Source organism: Protopterus annectens, chromosome 10.part0, assembly GCF_019279795.1.
Source record: "Protopterus annectens isolate FY-2018-M chromosome 10.part0, PAN1.0, whole genome shotgun sequence".
Lineage (NCBI taxonomy): Eukaryota > Metazoa > Chordata > Ceratodontiformes > Protopteridae > Protopterus > Protopterus annectens.
This window is the reverse complement of record NC_056744.1, coordinates 940,247,793-940,264,988: the sequence shown is the minus strand read 5'-3', so window position 1 is coordinate 940,264,988 and position 17,196 is coordinate 940,247,793. Positions and strand designations below refer to the sequence as shown.

Below are 17,196 nucleotides of genomic sequence, written 5' to 3'. Positions count from 1 at the left end.
TACCTGCTGTCACACAGTACTGTACATGCCTACATATACCACTTCTACATACCTGGCAGCATTCTAGCTCATCCTACTCATGTTGCTGACACCCATACAGGTGTCAGTGTGGCAGATATATCATGTAGATATCATTGCATCAGTTACATCACACATAGTGCATACACATCACCTTTGCATACTGACAGTCATGCGGTGTGTATCACATGGATACTGTCCCTATACAGGCATATCACGTTGTACATGGTTGATGTACACACACATGCCCCACATGGTGCTGTGGTTGCCATATTCCACCATGGCGTGGGTACACATGTGCAGGACCACGCATTTCTGGACCGTATGTCTAGCTGATACCTTGGGTGCCCTTGTACCTGTGCCATACACACATGTACACGCAGGCCATGTTACAATAACACATGTGTGGTGTACCTTACACAATGGATACAACGTTACATGTCTCAGTATAGTCATGCTGTGATCTCTACCCCGCTCAGACAGTTTACATATGCAAATGACAGTCATGTAACACATCTGTACTCACCTGCATGCCACTAACACAAGGCTGTAATCTACTCTGCCATGGGCCATGTTCTCCACAGTACTGATGCATGTAGTACTCCTACATGGCGCTTGCAGTGGGCAGGGTGGGAGGAGCAGTCCTGCATGTGTGCACACATGCCACATTTCTGCCCGGCGTCTGTGTGACATCCACAGACTGGACACACACCGTGCTGTGGGACATAGGTCCTGTGCACATCCCACAGGGGCACACTGTGTCACTAGTCATGTGATAGCTCCCTTGCTGGTAGGGTGACACAGACCCATGGTACCACCACAGCGGACGCACTGTATAGACATAACAGTTGACATCCACTTCTGCCGCTCAGTGGACACTCCCATGGGGGTGTCACTACTGTGTACATTGCACATGTGTTTACACACGGCCCTGCTGGACATCATTGTGGCACACATTGCACCTGCTACGGAACGTTTGGACATGGTTACTTGCTGTTCCCTCCATTTCGGTACCTATTCTGCTACTACATTGTCCCATATGTGCAGGCCATACATATCTTGTGTATGTACATAACATTAGGCCATCCCTCCATCATGCATGCTGTGCCTGTGATACTGTCTATGATTTCTGAACATATCCATCATGACAGCTTTGCATTACACATAATTGACATAGTCACCCCTACTGCGTGGGATACGTGCACGCGGCGCACATTCCGTATGACATCGACGGTATATGCCCATGCACATGTGTGCTGTGACACTATACATACATGTCCTATCCCCTGCTGTGGCACTTCATTGTTGGATATCCACTGCCAGCATCAGCGTGGGTGGTGGCATTGTTCTGTGTTTGCAACCCCTATGGCAGACCTGGGGTAGGGTTACCACCTGTGCCACTTTGCAAGGGACAGTCCCTCTTTGGGCAGTTGTGTCCTGACAAAACATATTACAAATGGCAAATGTCCTGAGATTGTAGGACATAATTATGTCCCATTGTTATGTAAGAGTTGCATAACATAGTTATTTATGTATGTACATTCCTAAATGTTACAAGACACACAATAAGCAACTTAACTGCTACAAGACTACGCTTTTATTTAGGCAAATGAGTACAGTTCTACCCTTTGTACTGACCATGGGTATGTGTCCACCTGTAACATCTGATGTGTGTCCCAAGATGTCCCACTTTGGCCATTTGAAAAGGTGGCAAGCCTAACCTGGGGTTATCCCGGTGTGTACATGTTGTCCCACTGCTCTGCACACGTTGTCCACAGTCGCTGGTATGCTGCGCGGCTTAGCATTACATAACCAACCTTCACCTCTCTCTGCCTGATGGACAGGTATCTTTACCTACACACACCGCTCACATACTGTACAGATTCGCCATACCTATCGCGTTACACACCAGTACATGTCGTGGGTTCGACATACCTTTCCGCCTTTGGTTCTGCATTCTTCTGTATTTACTTGTTAGTCCTTTAGTATTCCTTCTTTGTTCGGTATGAACATACGGTTTGAATATCCAGGGAGTCTTCCTTATATTCGTCATCACCTGAGGCATGTGGGTTAATCAGGCCAATAGCTGTTCCTCGGTGTGTACTTATGCGCATATCACCGGTGATCCCTCCTTTCGTTACGCCGGCACTAGGACATGGTTCTTTCCTCGTGTGGCCATTGGTTATTTGCAATACCTTCGTGAGGATGGTATGTATTGTATCATGTTTGTGTGACTGCATCCGCTATGTGTGGTGTCGGGTACATTTCGCTGTGGTGTTAGCCGTGGATTGTGTGTGTTGGGTATGGTATTCTGTTCGACATGTGGGTGTCCGTGTCCTGGCGGCGGCTGTCGATGGCGTTGTGCATTCAGATGTGTAACATAGCTGTTATATTCCTGTACACAACGGATGCAAGGATGCATCAGCCGCTGCTAGTGTTTCCACGAGCTTGTTGTGGGTATGCCGCTGTCATTGACTGCCTGTATGTTTTGCTACGGTTTTAGCTGTTATCCCTTTGATATGTGCGATGGGGTATATCTGCGGATGTGGGTAAGGGTACGGGTGTGAGTCTTGCATTTATACATATGGGATATGCTTGTGTGTGTGCTCCATCCCTGCTTGGGGGGCTGCAGGTTACCTGTCTGTTGTTCCGGGAATGTTTGTTTTGTTGATGTCGGTATCGCCTGCATGTGTGCTTCCTGCACGTATTCCTCCTTGACATGGGTTATATATCTGCAGCTGTTCGTCCGCGCCTACTATCCATTGGCATTTTGTCGCTGATAGTTACGGTGAATGTGGTCCTATACTTGGGACGGCCTGTATGCTACCGGTAGCCTCCTATTCGTGTGCCGCTTGCTTACTTCATGGTCGTGGAACACACAGCGGTATTTACGGGACCGTAAGTGTTCCCGATCGGTGCCGGGATAGCACATTCATATTTTCGCCGTACATGCCTGATGCTGTGTAACGTTGCCGACGGACCGTGTTGAGTGTACCTTATGGCCGCCATACATACGGTCATGGTTTGTACATGCGTCCTTTGCATCTCCTGTTGGCTATGGCCCTGTGGTACATTCTGGGACATTTCCGCTTTGCATCGTTTTACGTCGCCACGCATAGCCACTGAGGAGATGTCAGTACTACTTTGTGGGTACTGCTGTACATACGCCTATGGTTCCTGTACTGTATGCCTACGCATGTTATTACACTCCGCCTGTGACATGTCATCTACATACACATTTTACAGTGGCACACACATTACACACACACAGCGGAACACACGACAACCTCACCTCACACATACACATATTGCCGCCATGGCTCTCAACCTTCTATTTCCAGAGTGAGGAACACACACATTAGTAATGTGAAACAAATGGGCATAATGTGGAACACATAGTAATGGCATAGTGACAACTTCAGCTAAGTAGGTCATAGGTTGATTATAATATGCTGATTTACTTACAGTGAAGAACCTTTAATGAATTACTATGATTACATTCTATTTACCAGGATGTCATTTATATACATTCCTAACAATGGATGTTTGACAGACATTTTCAATGTGGAACTTTGAGGAACTGCGAGGAACATGAACTGTTTTACACCCCAAATGAGGTACGTTCCTCATAATGTCGTGACACTTCACTGGTATGCTTGCCGCCGCACCGACGGTTGAACACAATACGCACGTTGACGCCAGTGGCGGCGTATCTCCGCACTCATATCCTATGGATATGACACGCACATATCCCGTTACTGTACCGTGGACTGGTGACCATCCCGACACGCGGATATGTATTGATGCAGGTTGACATTTCCATGGCTGGCGTTACCTGCTCTGCCCACCCTCCCGGATGATCGGGTTGTCGGTCACTATGTTTACTATGTGGTGATTTCGCCTTACTTATCTGTGAACTTGCATCCCTGGGTTCCATATTACCCTGTTGTACTTTATATCTGTGTATGCGCATATATATTTCTACATGGGTACTGATATCTATTTCCGTATCTGTGTATGCACATGAGTACATATGTTTTCGACTTGGCGATAGTGGCAGCATACGGCTACGCCGTGCTGTAGAACCGCGCGCGGTGAGGTGTTGGCATTCCATGCTCTGCTGGCTATTGGGTGTGCAGTGTTTGGGCGGTGCCTTTGTTGGAGTCACACATACGTCCGCACATACGGTACACATTACGGGCGGACATGTTTGTGTGGCGTCCATTTTACTGTGTGTGCAGGTCAGGAGGTGTCAGTCCATGGGGCCTACACTGTCAAAGTATGTGCTATGCGTTCCCTCTTTGCCAGGGCGTAGGCATATTGGGTACGCCTCTGTCTACCTACTGGGGCTGGCTCAGTGTGTCCATGGCGCTGAACGCCCTGTGCCTGTGCTTGCCCTGGCAGTTGTGGCGGGCTTGGTGGCCCTCCGGCATTATGTCCCTGCAGCAGCTGTTTCCGCAGAATCATATTGTGTAGCATACAACATACTATGAATATGTGGGCACTTGTGCCTGGAGAGTACTGCAAGGCTCCACCGGATGTATCCAAGCACCGGAACCGTGATTTCAACATCCCAGACACACGCTCTATGATTATTCTTGTTTGTGCGTGTGCCTCATTATGGCGTTCTTGCATGTGTGTGTGTGCATTTCTGATGGGTGTCATCAACCACGGCTCCAGTGCGTAGCCAGCATCCCCCACAAGGTGACCTTGTGTGATGTCCCCTGGCGAGTACCTGATCCAGCCGTGAGGCATGCCAGATATGGGAGTCGTGGTAGCTCCCAGGGCTGCCAGCACACACATCCATGACAATGCGCTGGGCATTGCACACGACCTGGCAATTGATGGAGGGGTATGCCTTGCGGTTTATGTAGCGTCTACCCTGCTCCCGGTGGTGACTTAATTTCTATGTGCGCATACAGTCTATCGCACCCAGGACCTCCGGTATTGTGCCACACGGTGGAAGCGGCGATTATTGCTAGCCAACTCCTCCTGAGATGTGGGGAAATTTATGTGCTCATGGGCATGTGGTAACATGGCATCCAGGAACTGGTGTAGTACCCTGGATGCTGATGCCTGTGAGATGCCCATTATGTCCCCGGTTGGCCTTTGAAAGGTACCTGTAGCCAGTATTCGCAAGCTCACACATACCTTTGTGTCCACTGGGATGGGCTCCCTCTGTTGTCTCTTGTTCTCAGGCGCCGGCACAGCTCCACTATTTGCTGTAACGTGTCCCTGTCCACCCTGTAGCTCTACTATCTCCAGGTCTCGCAGCCCCTGGTAGGTCACCCTTGGTCTGAACACTCTCCTTCTCCTGTGAGGCCTACGGTAGTTGTCGGCACCACCCTCCGCAACTCCGTCTGTCTCTGCCACATACCTATGCATCACGGCCACGGCGGCACCCAGCATATACATATTAAAAGTTCCCTGTCTGTTTACACCCTACGGTGCGGCATTTGGGAAATCATGCTGTGTGTTGTGTGCATTCACACTTAATACTGTTGTGCTGTATACCCGGTGATGTCATTGGGTGTGTCTGTGCAGCCGTATCCATGGCTTATTTCCGTGGTTTTACGGTTGCAACTGCAACGGTACTGCCTGTAGTGTTACATTACAGTTGCCTGCATTGCCTTGGCTTTGCATCTTACATTACTGCATCCTGCAGGCACATGGCATATGATGCATTTTATCTGCAGCCGCAGTTATGCTACCTCTGTACTTGGCTGTGCTATTTCGGTTATTTGCTCTTTGCATTTCTGCTACATCCCCTACTATCTTTGCATTCATATGCCTCCCTTTCCCGTTATGCAGGAGTCTGCATGCAGAGTTATCAGCTGCCGCTGTTTGCCCTTCCTGGATTGATTGGTGTTGATTGCTCATTACGGCTCCATTTACACTGCTTCCGCATTTCCTCGTATTCTCCGCATTACCTTCCTATATCCGTGGTTGTTGACGGGAGGCCGTCACATGACTGGTATAGGGAACGTAGTCATCCTCGTGCACATGCATCTGTACGCACATTTTGTACTCTCAGCGCATCTATTTCCTAACACGCCAGTCCTGATGCTGTGATGTGCATTGTACAGCCCAGATTTGCTGACCTCCAATATCCTTCCTCCAAATGTGGCACACCCTCTGTGGTTGACATGTATCTCGTGTAGGCCACTCCTCGGTGTAGTACCGCTACGCCGCTTGCTCCATCCTTACACCGCCGCTTTTGCGATTCACTATTATCTGCCTCATTTGCATGGAATTGACTACTAATACATGGTTACGGCGATCACCGCCACCACTCCTTGACAACCATTGCGCTGGGGTTGAAGCTTTACATACATACTATGGTGTGTGGTGGCTGTGCAGCTGATGTGTGTTATACTGCTCTTTTAGGACATTGTCATATTATTTCATTGCTTTGCAACTTCTGTGCACATATCCCGGGGTCTGCTGTTCTTTCTACGCACGTGCCATTTATGTCATTTTTACATTTTGTGCATATTTTCTTTGGACATTCTCGGTGCCTTTCCACATTGGCATATTGCACCTATATGATGCCTGACTTTGACAGCCTTCCGTTACTCCTCGGTCATGTTTGGGTAAATGTAAACCGCTTTTTTGGTTTACATTGCCGCGTCTTACGCCACCTTCGCGCCACTTCATGGATCGCTATTTGCCCTCATTTGCATGGTGCAATACCGCACACAGTGTGTTTTGCATACCTAAGCCGGGGGCGGAGACGGTCCGCGACGCGGTAGTGCACGTGGAATTCATTCATACCTGAATCGCTCAGCAGCCATATTTGGCGTTATAACGCCGACGCTATGCTGGCGCCTGGCGCAAGGTTCATGAATCCGGGGGACTGTTTTTTTTTTTAGGCAATTAGTTGGAACTATTCTGTTGTTGCTTACAGTTCTGTAGTTTTTGTTTGTGAAATGTTTTCTATTTCTCCCAGGTTGAACCTGAAATTGGTCAATACTGATCAGTGCACTACCTGGTTAAACAAAAATAAATAAATAAATTGCAAGGAGTTAAAACTTTCTCAGATATATGAAATGTAATTTTGTCTTGATAAATGTGCAAAAGCTACATTTAAATCAGGAAAGCCACAGCACCAAGTAAATATCGATCTGGGACAGGGATGCGATATAAAAGAACTTGAGCAGGAGGGGAAATGAAGAATTGACAATAAAACATGAACAAATGTAAAGAAAAATCAAGAAGAAGTATTCTAGAAGACTAAAACTAATACTGAAAACAGCTCTGACATTTTGGAACAAAGTTCTGGCTATAAACCAATTTGTTCTTTCTGTTCTAACTTACAGTATTGGAGTGACTGATTGGCCCCAAAAGGTTTTGTATCATTTGAAGAAGAAAACAAGAAAAATGCCTCATGTTTATCAAGTTTTTGTTTTGTCTTTTCGGCTTTTCCCGGTTAGGGGTCGCCACAGCGGAACTCCAGTCTGCTAATGATTGACAGTAGATTTTTATGGTGCCGAGTTGCCAGCCTGATGCCCAACATTCAGCGAAGGCATGCCCATTCACGCATGTCTTTCGGATGCCACTCGACCGCAGGGAGGACATGCAGACTCCACACAGAAGGCACTCCAGCTGAGAATCGAACAGGAGAACCTCTTGCTGGGAGGCAACAACGCTACCGCTGTACCACCGTAGTTTATCAGTTGATATATAAAAATCAGTACATACCAAGATTATATATTCCTCATTCTGTAGGAGGTATGGGCCTACTCAGAATTGATTACATGTATAGATCTGCAATCATGGGACTGCATACATATCTGCTGACCTCACCAGATCCAAACATAATGAAAGTTTTAAAACATGAGGAAAAGTAATCTAAGATGACTTCCCAGGTTAGTTTAGCAGAAGCCTATCAATATCAAGCAGAAATGGAAATCAAACTAGAAGTAGACAAAAGTCACGCAGTAAAGTAGTGTGCCAGAAAACAAAAGAAAGAAAGAACATGAGTAGGATTAGATGAGAAAGCAAGACATGTGGAAAAGGCATAAATATTGTGTTAAGTACAGAAACTTCTTGGAACCTCCTTATGTTGATCAGGATTCGATGCAGCAATGGTTAAGGAGCGGTGAATTTAAACCAAAAGATGAAAGCAGTGGACTTTGTATATGTCAGATTACAAAGTCCATTCAGTATGTGGGAGAAACACTCAAATGCAGGTTCTGTAAAAGAGAACTGGAAACTGTCACACATTTTGTTGCTGGATAAATTACACTAATAACAGCCCATATGAATGTGAGAGGTTTTAACTTTCAGTTCATGTAACTCAAAATCTATGTTTTCTATCCAGTTTTTTCTCAGTTAATGCTTTGGTCTGATTTATTGGTTCATATATTTCTGTTGACTCCTAATTTGCATGACCCCACAGAACTAGGAGTAATTCATGCCAGACTCTTAAGATTTCACCACTCTGCTTTGATCTGAACTGAGCATAATGCAGTAATTGATCTTTCTCAATCTGTCTTAACTGATCCCAACTAGCAGACAAGGATACCGTCTGATGATCAAAAAGCCCTATCCAAGTGTTTGTCAAAAACCATTAATTAATCAGAAGTAAGTATTGGAAACAATTGTCTGTGTAATCTGTGAGGATGAAACCCAGACATACCAACAAAGCAGTATAACAGTCCAACATTGGTTGAGAGTTATAAGTTCATGTCTTATGATATCTTTTAGATAATCTTACAAAGGTACATTATCTTGTGGAATGTCATGTGTATCTGTTGTTAGGGACACCCAAATAAATATCAACTAGGATCTTTTTCATAAAGAGGATGCAAACTGCTCACCTATTGAAGGAATAGTTCTTTCCCTTCGTCTCCTTGCTATTAGTACCAGTATCCCACCAGCATTGTGATTCTTTTATGAAGGCATTATTTTTTTTTCCAATATGGTTCTCATTTCATTCTGGTTAGTGGTTAGGGATATATGTGCACTCACTATTGTAAAGCTTCATTGACCCACATTATCTGTTTCCTTGGTATCAACAGAAGTCTGAATACCCTTAGTCACTAGTGCACAGGCCCTGTGCCTCCTAGCACCTTCATTTGAAAAGATTCCTTCAAAATACTAAATTGTAAGACATTGTTATATTCAGTCTGTGACAAGTGGGTTTCCAGTAAACACAAATTGAGAGGTCTAAAGCTTTTAAAATAGAGAAAAGAAGGTTCCCTTTTGACTGGACTACTTAGCCCTTTCAGGTTTCAAGAAAGGACTGTAAGCAGTATCTCTTCTGTGTCTCATTTGCACAGCTGTTAACTCTTCCTGGCATATTTAGCTGAGCCAGACAGCATCACAAGTAATATATAATACATTTTTAAGTCAGGACCCTACTCCTGCTTCATGCCCCAGCATCATTCTTGCATTTCTGTGTATAACTAAGTTATACTTCAAGTCTTTTGTATTTAACTACTTAAAATTATCTATGTTCCCCTTATCAATATAGCATTGTACTGAATGTCAACAATAGTTTGCTTCTGCAAGACATTTATGTGTGTCACACACTTATGATTGTAGTGTTCTGTTTTATGTTATGCTTTTCTGAGTCTGTGCTACTGACAGGCTTTGCGCAATTGGAGCAACATACTCGAGCCAGTAAATTAATACATTACTACTGACTTCTCCCTTGCAATCAGTGCATCTATAACATGGTTTATCAGAAATGTACAACTATACTTATTTCCTGGTTCAGATTTTATGCATATCTCCCCCTACTTATGTATTAAAAAAACAATGCTGCATTGTTTACAGCAGTGCTCTATGATACATTGTATAACTACATTTGTTTTGCTGTTTAATAGCTTTGATCATGTTTAATTATGGTAATTTGTGAATAATGCATCAACTAAGTTACCAGAAGTAAATAAGTAAATAAATTAGTAAATGTGTTACTTTTTGTTACTTTTAAGTATGTGAGGCAAAAATCATGCAGTTTTTTTCTGCTTCTTCAAAAACTGATGTAAATGAAAATTAATTCAGAAAATAACATATAAACGGGCATGTGCATCTTTAATTTCAAGAAATTTTCAAGAATATGCATAAAATGCAGAAGTAAAACATGCTATTATTTGTTATTCTTCTTCTTATTTACAGTTTAGGGCATATTCCATACGAGATGGGAGAGAAGGAAAGCCATTACCTGTTATGCTTTGTGATACCATGGGACTGGAGGAACACACAGGAACAGGAATTGATACTGAAGATATTGTCTACATTTTAAAAGGACACGTCCCAGAAAATTATCAGGTATTTTAGTTTACTTCTTAGTACACAGTATTGTACTGGCCATGTCTCAAAGGTTTATAAGAGGTGATGCAGCTAATCTATAATGCACAAAACAGTAACTACCTGAGCTGATTAGTTCATCTTGGTTATATAGTAGGTATTTGCAAACTGGATATCGAAATTATATTGAATTACATAGGGCCGGATTCACGAAGGCTAACACGGAGTCTAAGAGTAGTGTAAGACTCCATGTAGCCTTCGCGATCCAAGAACAGCCCAAAGTCCGTGTAAGAGTCAGTCTAACACGGCTCTTACACGGAGTGGGCGTGGCTAAGCTAATCAGCCCACTTGCAGCCGAATAGCATGCAAATGAGGCTGATTAGCGATCCAGGAAGCCAAGAACAGCCCGTGTAAGAGCCGTGTTAGCTGCAGAAATGTACTCAGTTGACAACTGAGTATGTTTCTGCAAACACGGCAATGGAGCCATGTCAGCTCCAAATAAAGGGTGCATATGTTATAGGCAGCATGCCAATGGCCAAATATGTGGCCATTGGCAATGCAACCCCATGCAAAAATATTAAAATTATAATTTTTTTTTTTCGGCAATTGCCGATGTGTAAACTCAGCGCAGCCCAGCAAAGCGGGCTGCGCTGCATAAAACATGAAAACGGTTTTAAACCTACAAATGTAGGTTTTATGCAATACATGGAATGTCAATGGAGGGACCAGCAGAGCAAAACCAACATGGCCACCGTGTAGTGGTTGTCAAGGGGGGAAGCTAAGTCTAAGAGATGTAACTAAGCATTAGTAGGCAATCTGATGCAAATGAGGGTAAGGATACTGAATTCCACTGTCACATAGCAAATGAGCACATTCTGAGTAGTGTAAGAGTTACAGAAGGGGGAGGAACAGAGTAGGAGATAGGTGACATCACAGGGGGGAATGGTAGAAAGGGATGGAATTCATTGGAAGGTAGAGTTACATGACAGATGTCAGAGAGATATCAAGGAAGGAGGTGTGCCACTAAGTAAACATGAGAAAGTCAAGAAATGGAAGGTGTACACTGTTGCCTACACCAAAGTTTCTTGCTGGGCGTCAATATCTTGCGTGTGCGCCATGAAAGCAGTAAGGCGGTGTGCGCGTGTAAGACAGTGTGCAGCGTGTAAGGCAGACTAAGCATGTGGGAGCGTGTTGGCAGATGTTTAACACCATTTCTTGCGCGTGCAGCGTTTAAAACCGAATAAGCAGATTCTGAACTGTGTAAGTATGTGTGCGGCGTGTAAGCCACTGTGGCGTGTTTCTGCTGGTTTGAACACGGCTCCACCCTGAGGAAACAGAGAGGAAAAAGGAAGCAACAGATGTACTAGGAAGTTAGCAGGGAATACTGCTGGAGCTAGCAGGTGAAAACAATTAGATGCAGGCAATTACACAGGCAGAATACTAGGCCAGCCAAGCACTTAAAACTCTGCAAACAGCAGTGCAGAATGTTTCTCTCAAGAGACACTGCAAGACAGGAGTTAAGTTATCAGAAGTGAAAACTGAAAAAGCTGAACTCAGAGCAGAAATGTTAGGGGCTGCCATAGCTGTCATAATGAGACATAGGCGACTTGCTGAGGGTGGTGACAATGCAGATGGTGCCAGACAACCCGCAGTGAGGAGATGGAGAAGAGTGTACAGGCCCAGGGTCACCTACCACGGGTTACATGAGCTGGAGATAGTAGCGCTATAGAGTGGACAGAGACCGCCTGCAGCAAATAGTGGAGCTGTGCAGGCCACGCCTCACACACAGAACCAACAGAGGGGAACCCATCCCAGTGGAAACCAAGGTATGTGTTGGCCTAAGAATACTAGCAACAGGTACCTTCCAGAGACCAACTGGCGATATGATGGGGATATCACAGGCATCAGCCTCCAGGGTACTGCACCAGTTCCTGGATGCCATGTCAGCACATGTCGGTGATCATGTATACTTCCCCAATGCCCGTGAGGTATTGGCCAGCAACATGCGTCTCTTCCAGCAAATAGCGGAATACCCTGAGGCACTAGGTGCTATAGACTGCACGCACATACGCATCAAAGCACCAGCAGGAGAGCGGGGTAGGGCCTACATAAACCGCAAGGGCTACCCCTCCATCAACTGCCAGGTCGTGTGTGATGCCCAGGGCATAATAATGAATGTGTGTGCTGGCTGTCCTGGGAGCTACCACGATTCCCACATCTGGCATTTGACGCAGCTGTACCAGACATTTGCCAATGGGGACATCCCGCACGGACACCTAGTGGGGGATGCAGGATATGCACTGGAGCCGTGGCTGATGACACCCATCAGAAACGCACACACACCTGAACAGGAACGCCATACTGAGGCACACGCACAAACACGTAATGTAATAGAGCGTGTGTTTGGGCTGCTCAAGTCATGGTTCCGGTGTCTGGACACATCTGGTGGAGCCTTGCAGTACACACCAACTACATGTACCCAAATTGTCATGGTATGTGCTATGCTACATAATATGATCTTGCGAAAACAGCTGCAGCAGGACCAGCATAGGGCTGGGCCAAACAGCCCCCCACCATCGCCAAGGCCACCACAGGCACAGCGTGACTCGGAGGAGGAACAACCTTTTGCAGCAACCTACCCTTACCAAGAATAATGCCACAGTAGAAACACGGAATGATCAGTCATAGCAAGTAGCACACTTACTGGTGTCATTCCAAGGGGATCCAATGTCTGTCTGCTTGGGATGTCATGCTTGACAAGCCATGCAGCTGCCCTTGGGATGGCCTGCACCTGTTACCCCTGGGCGTCTGAATAGTGGATAAGGCCTTGGCCACCTCCATACAGCCTTTTGTAGGCAAGGCTGAAAAGACTGACCCACCACCCGAGAAAACATAAGTGGGAAGAAACATAAGGGAAATGCTGACCAATGCCAGATGTGTACACCCCAATATGCATGCTCGAGGCCATCCCCAGAATAGAGAACATCGATGTCTGTGCAGTGACAGAAACCTGCTGCAAGGCTCCTGACAGCACACCAGCACTACCAGGTTATACCACGTACCATGTGTCATGGCCCCAAAACCTGGAACACTACATAAAAGGAGGTGAGTAACCATAGGCAGCACAGACACCCATACGTCCAGGTAACTGACAATGCACAAGGCAGTGGAGTTCACCCACGTGCAACTAACTGTAGGCAAGACTGCTGTGCAGTCTGTAGCATGCTACAGACCGCACTCTCACACAATAACCCCCCCCCCCAACTGTCCTGAAGACACTGGACAGTATGAATGTCCCACCAAATACCAAACAAGGTACCACGAAATACCACATAGGTGGTAAACCATTATGTATGGAAGGAGTAACCAGGGACCAAGGGACACAAGTGAACAGTAACCTGTTATGTGACACCCACATTGCCAATGTGGCTAGGAAGACTGTCTACATGTGACACTGTATCAGGAAAGGAGTCACATCTATGGCAACAGAGGTCACTGTGCCCCTATACTTTATCCCAATCACACCCATAATCCAGTACAATGCCTCATATGGGATCTACCTTACCTGACACCTGCAGCAGTTAGAAAGACCGCAAAGGTACCTCACCAAGAGGATAAAGTGTCACACATATATGTCATATGCTGCCTGGCTGTAGACACCCCAGCTGACTCCAGTCACAGACTGCCCACACAGAGGCATTGCATGCCTGTTGTAGGAGGCCATGCCCAACACAGGAGTAATGGACATGCTCCACCCCAGACAACACATATCCATTGGAGCTGCGAGTGAGAGATGTCAACCTCAACAAATAATGAAATAGGATGTGCCGGTGGGACAGATACATAATCCAGAGGCTCCACACATCCTGGACCAGAATCCCACCCCATGTTAGGCAGAGCCCCTCACTGACACTGTTCAACAGGAATCTTGCCAAGTGGATGGATGATTGTAGAGTTACAGTGGGGGTCTTCACTGTGTCATGTCCAGACAGAGGCACAGCTAAGCAAATAATACATGGCCATAATATCCACATAGCAAGGGGTCTCAAAAGCCACACACACTCTGGCTAGGCTAACAAATGCCCAGGGTGGATAGCCTAGTATGAACCTATGAACCTATGTAGATACAAATTGTGCAGGACACGAAGGATAATCCCAAGGCTTACACAACTGATGGTAGGAGCCATGTTGGGAATTCACAGATATGCCCTGAATCACACAAATACCACAAACACACACACATATTGCCAACATACATCCCGACAGGTGCAGTGCAAACCCCCCCACCCCCACGAATGCAGAATATCTATCCCAGCAGACTGCTGGCCCCCTGACATAGCAGATGCTGAGGTAACAGACAACATTTCCAAAGCAAAACACACAGCAGCAATGGTATGAGATGGTGACCTGGGCTTAGTGCAACATGGAGTCTAAGATGAATGGAATGCCAAACCACACTACTGCTCAATGTCAGCCATACCACAGAATATGTACCCAAAGAGCAGTGTACAACAACAGTGGTCCTTCTCAACAAAGGTGTTGCCTGAATGGATACTGAACAGTACTACCCCAGAATCCTGAGAAGCCCAGATTGCACAGCTATGGAAAGGATCAGCATGTACCACAGACATATGGATGTTGGGGACCTACTGACAACGGACCCAACCCAGTGTGGCCTCCTCAAGTGCAGATCCTGCCCCTAACCATGTTGGACTCAATTGAAACAGTCATTAAGGTCATTGATGAGGGCAATGTGCTCCACACAGTGTATCTGGACCTTGCAAAGGCTTCTATACAATACCCTACATGTTCAGTATAGATAGGCTCACCAGCGTAAATATAAACCCACATGTCAGTAGAGAGTTGCAAACCAGACCAAGGACAGAACAGACATGGTCAGACATGCTTCAGCCATGTCAGACTACAAACCAGATATAACTGGCATCCCACAAGGCTTTGTCCTGGTATCTCCCTCGTCTGGTATATATGTCCCATAGGTACAGGCAAACATGGAAGGACTGTGTCCTAACATGTTTGCAGAGGACTACAAACCGCTCACCACATATGATCCACCAGCTGACACATGCATCCCACAAAAGGGCCACATAGAAACAGACAACTGGTGCCATAGCTATGTCAGCAAGCTAAGTGCAGAAACGTGTATAGTCAACCCCGTGGATATACAGTAAGTGCCCACCAATCACCACATAGGTGTTAACCCATTATGTAGTTAACATGTAATGAGAGACCTGGGGACACAGGGTGATAGATATCCTGCATTGGACAAACATGTGCTGTAGTGTTTACAGAAACATACCATATACCCACCTAATCATGAAGGCTGTCAGATCTACATAAGGGAGGTCATTGTGGCTCTGCAGTCCTCCTGCATCAGTGGTACAATCGACTACAATAGCCCCTGTGGGATGTACCTCAGCAGACACCTCCATCAACTGTAAAGTCCCCAACAGTACCTCATCAGGAGTATCAATCAGCCTACACAGATGCCATGTGTTGCCTGTGTTGCTGGCATCAATAAACATGCTGCACATAGTACAATCTGAATGGCAGTGAGCTATGCACATGACAGACCTGAACCCCAGCACTGACTTACATAGGACAAGCTGTGCTGTGTGATCCATAACACAGAAGCCACTCCCACCCATGAGTGAACCCTCAGCACAGGCTACCCATAGAGTCACTTATCAATCTTCCTCAATAGGAATCCTGATGGGTGGACGGAGATGGTAGGTTTATCCTGGGTATCACTGTCATGTCACAGGTAGACAGAGGCACAGTATACTAACCATGACATATGTCATGGCAAACTCCCTTACAATGTGTGTTGAAGGACAAACACACTCTCCAACTTGCATTAGACATGGACTAGGGCACATCGCTAGTGTTTGCAATTGTACACCTATGTTGTGGAATACACTAACAATGTTGGACAAGCCTGGTGTAAGTAGTTCATATCTGAACAGAATGCAACATGGTCAGATGTACACAACTGGCCCCAACCAGGCTGTTGTGCCCACTATCGAAATGTAAAGCAGTGATAGCAGTAAAGCCCAGGTTACTGTCCACCACAGTCAAAGTACTGCCAGTACACTATACAGTACTACAGTGTTAGGTCAGTGTGAAAGGATGTTGACAACTGTATGCAAAGTATCCCATGCAAACACTGCAGGCACAGTATAATCCTGTTGTGTTCACACACAAAGCAGTTGTACAGTAACTACACAACATGACACACAACCCACAACCATGAACGGATGATAGTTTGTGAAGTTCACACACATCCACAAATGTGGTGGGCTGCAGAGTCCAACATATGGAATAATCACACTGGGCATGCTCACACACTTTGACAACATGCCATGGGAAGGCTGAACTGGGCATGCTGACACACTTAGTTTGTGAAGATCACACACATCCACAAATGTGGTGGTCTGCAGAGTCCAACATATGGAATAATCACACTGGGCATGCTCACACACTTTGACAACATGCCATGGGAAGGCTGAACTGGGCATGCTCACACACTTAGTCCAAATCTTGGTTTAGCAGTGGGACACACATATCTGGTATTGTTATGTGTCATGCCAGGAACCAACCACATTACAGCAGTCTGCCCAGTGCACACAGTTAAATGACTACAGAGACATACGTGATATAGTGGATCCCTCCCATATGCAAACAGTTTCCACAGATGCAGAGGTTGTTCATACCAACAGGGAATGCTATGGCAATAAAGATATGCAAACAGTCTATCAGCAACAAATAATGTGCATTTGACAATTAAACATAATGGTGTAGAGGTCAACACTAGGCTGTTTGCCCTAGGGAATGACAGCTTAGCCATAGTGTGCTTGGTGTTTGCCTCCCCACAGGATGCACATTCCCCTTTCCAAACACAGA

General features: G+C 45.8%; 1 protein-coding gene across 4 annotated transcripts in view; it reads left to right on the top strand.

The window, feature by feature from the left end:
* LOC122813408 (interferon-induced protein 44-like) overlaps nt 1-17,196 on the top strand; it is a 708,358-nt gene that overhangs the window by 390,013 nt on the left and 301,149 nt on the right. For all 4 annotated transcript variants that reach the window (XM_044085717.1, XM_044085716.1, XM_044085719.1 and 1 more), the window contains one exon: nt 10,144-10,296. In XM_044085717.1, coding sequence (XP_043941652.1) covers nt 10,144-10,296 — 153 coding nt within the window. The remainder of the gene's footprint in view (nt 1-10,143; nt 10,297-17,196) is intronic.